The following is a 3580-nucleotide window of genomic DNA, read 5'->3' on the forward strand; positions in this document are numbered from 1 at the left end:
CTACCATCCCTCCGACAGCGGAATGTGACCTTTTCCCACAATTTCCTTCCAAGCGGGCAGGTTTGCATAAGATGTAGAGTTGATTCCTCTTTCTGTTTGCAGTTGAGACATATAGATGGACCAGAGAAGTTCCTTTTCCTGAGGTTGTCGCATGTGAGAATTCTATTGTGTGAAAGAAGCCATAGAAAAGTAGAAACCTTCGGCCAAATAGGAGGGTTCCATATTTTGTCCCATAATTTGTCTTTGATTACTCTATCTTTGATAATGATTTTGTAGGCTTCCTTGGTTGTGAAGGTACCCTTTTCCTCATATCCCCATCTTAGTGTATCCATGCCTGCCAACTTTAGAATTTTTCGTTTTTGAAGTTCTGAGGATAGAGAAAGTTGAATTTGCTCCGAGCTGTGAGGTAAGATATGACTAGCTTCTTTCCACTCTCTATGTTCTTGGGCAGTATGTGATCTCCAGAAGTGACTCACCTTGTCATGCTGGTTTATGTCTCGGTCTGAAATTCCCTGAATGATATCTTTGAGGTTTGGAAGCTGCTGCCATGAGTCTTCCCAGAACCTTGCTGTAAGGCCATCTTTCACCTCCCAGAAACTGTGCTTTTGAATTATATCTCGATGTTGAATGGCTGAGTTCCAAATGACCGAGCCCTTACTGACTTCTGACATTCTAATTCGCTCCTCTAAGGGTAAGTTTCTTGCATATTTCGCTGTCCATAGGGCAGCCCAAGGTGTTCTGGGATTTGAAAGCCACTTCCACCAGATTTTTGCCCCCATTATCATATTGCTGTGTTCTGGGTCTCTTAGCCCAATGCCTCCTGCTTTTTTAGGAAGACAAGCTTTCTCCCATTTGACCAATGCCCACTTTCGATTTGGCCCCGAACTTCCCCATAGGAAATTACGCTGCAGCTGTTTGATAGCTTTGAGCACCCACTTCGGTGCCGCCAAGATAGAGAATAGGTAGAGAGGCATGGACTGCAGAACAGCTTTAATTAGCACTATCCTACTAGCCATATTAAGAGCTCTGTGAGTCCAGAGGAATAATCTGGCTTCCAATTTTTCTAGCAGGCTGTTCCAAGAGGAATGCTTGAGAGCCGAGGCAATTAGAGGAGCTCCTAAATATTTAGAAGGAAGGGACGCTATGGTGAAGCCTAGAATGCGAGCTATAGCTCTTTGGGTGGTGGGAGGAGTATTGAAAAAGAAAATCTGAGATTTGAGTTTGTTGATGAGGGCTCCTGAGGCATTCGAAAAGTTTTCAAGAATAGATTTAAAAGAGCGAGCTTCTTGAACAGAGGGATGACCGAATAACATGTTATCATCTACAAATTGCTGGTGCGAGAAAGCAGGGGCTTGGTGGAAAGCTAGACCTTTGAGATTGTGGGAGAGGATAGCCGATTTAATACTGCGTCCTAAGCCTTCAGCTAAGATGACAAACAAAAAGGGCGATAGAGGATCCCCTTGTCTAATCCCCCTAGAGGGGCGGAAGGTGGGAGACGGAATACCATTAATGAGAATAGAGAAGAACGAGGAGGATAGAAGATTGCTGATCCATCTGATCCAGGAGGGGGCAAAACCAAAGGCTTTGAGGATTTTTTGCAAATATTCCCAACTGATACTGTCAAAAGCCTTAGATAAATCAATTTTGAGCAACATACTTGGTTGTTTTGACTGCTTGAGAGAATGTATTATTTCATGGGTTAAAATAATCCCATCTGTGATCTATCTTCCTTCTACATACCCAGATTGTTCTGGAGATATGATGAGGGGAAGCATGGGCTTCAGTCTCGAAGCTATGACCTTGGAGACAATCTTGTATATAATGTTGCACAAAGCGATTGGTCTGTACTTGTCTGGAGTATTGGATTCCTCTGCTTTGGGGATTAATGCGATGAATGTTGCGTTCAGACCTGGGTACATCCATCTTAGAGTGCGCGATTCTTCCACTACCTGCCAAACTTCCCATTTGATTAAATCCCAGAAGTGCTGAAAGAAGTTTGAAGTAAATCCGTCTGGTCCTGGCGCTTTCCCTGCTTTTAGTTGATTCACCGCAGTCTCAACCTCCTGAAGACTTATAGGCTTGAGAAGAAGAATGTTGTGGTCTTCAGTAATTAATCTAGGTATATGTCTGATAATTTTGTCAATAGCCTCTATTCTATTTATGTTAGGTTCTTGATTCATCTTCTTGAAGTAGTTGAGGAACTCTTGTTCTATTCCTTCGTGGGTTTCAATTTTGGTGCCCTGTTCATTGTTGACATAAGAGATTTGATTGATCATTCTTCTTTGGACTGTGGTTTTGTGAAAGAATTTCGTATTCTTTTCACCCTCCTTCAGCCATCTAACTCTCGATTTTTGCCTCCAGAGAGTTTCCTCCTGTTGGTCTCTTTCGAGGATTTTGTTTTCTGTAGCTTGCTCCTTCTAGACTAGCTCTTCAGAACGTCCTTCAGAGATCATTCTTTGCTGAATTTCTTTCATTTCTTGAGTGAGGATTTCCTTCGCTTTGAAAATGTTGCCGAAAATGGATTTATTCCAGCGTTTTATTTCCTCTTTGAGGTGCTTCAGCTTCCTTTGGAATATGGACATTTTTGTTCCATCCGTTGGATTGAAATTTTGCCAAGTTGTCCTGATAAATTCATGGAATTCCGGATGAGTTAGCCAAAAAGCCTCAAACCGAAAGGGTCGCCTTATGCTGTTACCAGGCCGATTCCAGTGAAGGGCTATGGGCCAATGATCAGAACCTGAATAAGGAAGGATGGAGGCTGTAAATTCTCCCCCTAGATGAACTGCATTATCAGAGATCAAAAATCGATCAAGACGCGAGGCTATTTGCATTGGTGCTGCCCTTTTGTTGTTCCAGGTGTAGAGGCCGTTGTTTGTAGGAAGGTCTATCAACCAATTATTTTGAATGAAATCTTTTAATATAGAGCCATCCCTGTTTATTCTGCAACGCCCTCCCTTCTTTTCCTCCATTGATGCGATCATGTTATAGTCTCCGCCTGAAACCCATAGCGGATATTTCTTTTCTGCATTAAGCTGCATTAAAGCATCCAGGATTTCAACCTTGTGCTGGGTTTCTTGAGGAAAGTACACATTTGTTATCTGACCATAGATATTAGTTCCAATTATATGAAAGATAGCTTGAATGAAATTTTTATTTGCATGTATGTTAACTAGTTGGATCATTCTTGCATCCCAGAGCACTGCAAGTCCTCCTGAGGTTCCCTGAGCATCAACAGTTGTTACTAACCCGCCTGGCCATGCCTTTGCTGCTATTTTTTCCAAGACTGTCGAATTACATTTTGTCTCTTGCAAAAAGAGAATTGCTGGTTTTTCCTCCATTAACATATTTTTTAAAAGTCTTCCTTTCCTTGGGCAATTAAGCCCTCTAATATTCCATGATATCAACTTCATTGGGAAGGTTTGGGGTTGGTATTAAAATACTTGGTTAGCTTAGCATATCTGCCTGATTCAACCAAGACTTCTCCAATCTTGATGGTTCTTTCTAAAGTAGTTTTCCTTCCTCGTTTTTTACTGTCTTTGGTGATGAACTTCCCATCCCATTGACTACCGATTTGAACCCC

The 3580-nt window shown here is 42.0% G+C and overlaps 1 protein-coding gene across 1 annotated transcript; it reads right to left on the reverse strand.

The window, feature by feature from the left end:
* Nucleotides 1–2417: 2417 nt before the first annotated feature.
* Nucleotides 2418–3338, reverse strand: LOC149170016 (uncharacterized). The gene has a single exon (XM_089425422.1). It carries the CDS (start codon nt 3336–3338, stop codon nt 2418–2420), a length of 921 nt encoding a protein of 306 aa, XP_089281548.1.
* Nucleotides 3339–3580: the final 242 nt, after the last annotated feature.

Source organism: Pinus tabuliformis, chromosome 4_2, assembly GCF_031772625.1.
Source record: "Pinus tabuliformis cultivar Carrire ecotype Pingquan chromosome 4_2, CPIR1, whole genome shotgun sequence".
NCBI lineage: Eukaryota > Viridiplantae > Streptophyta > Pinopsida > Pinales > Pinaceae > Pinus > Pinus tabuliformis.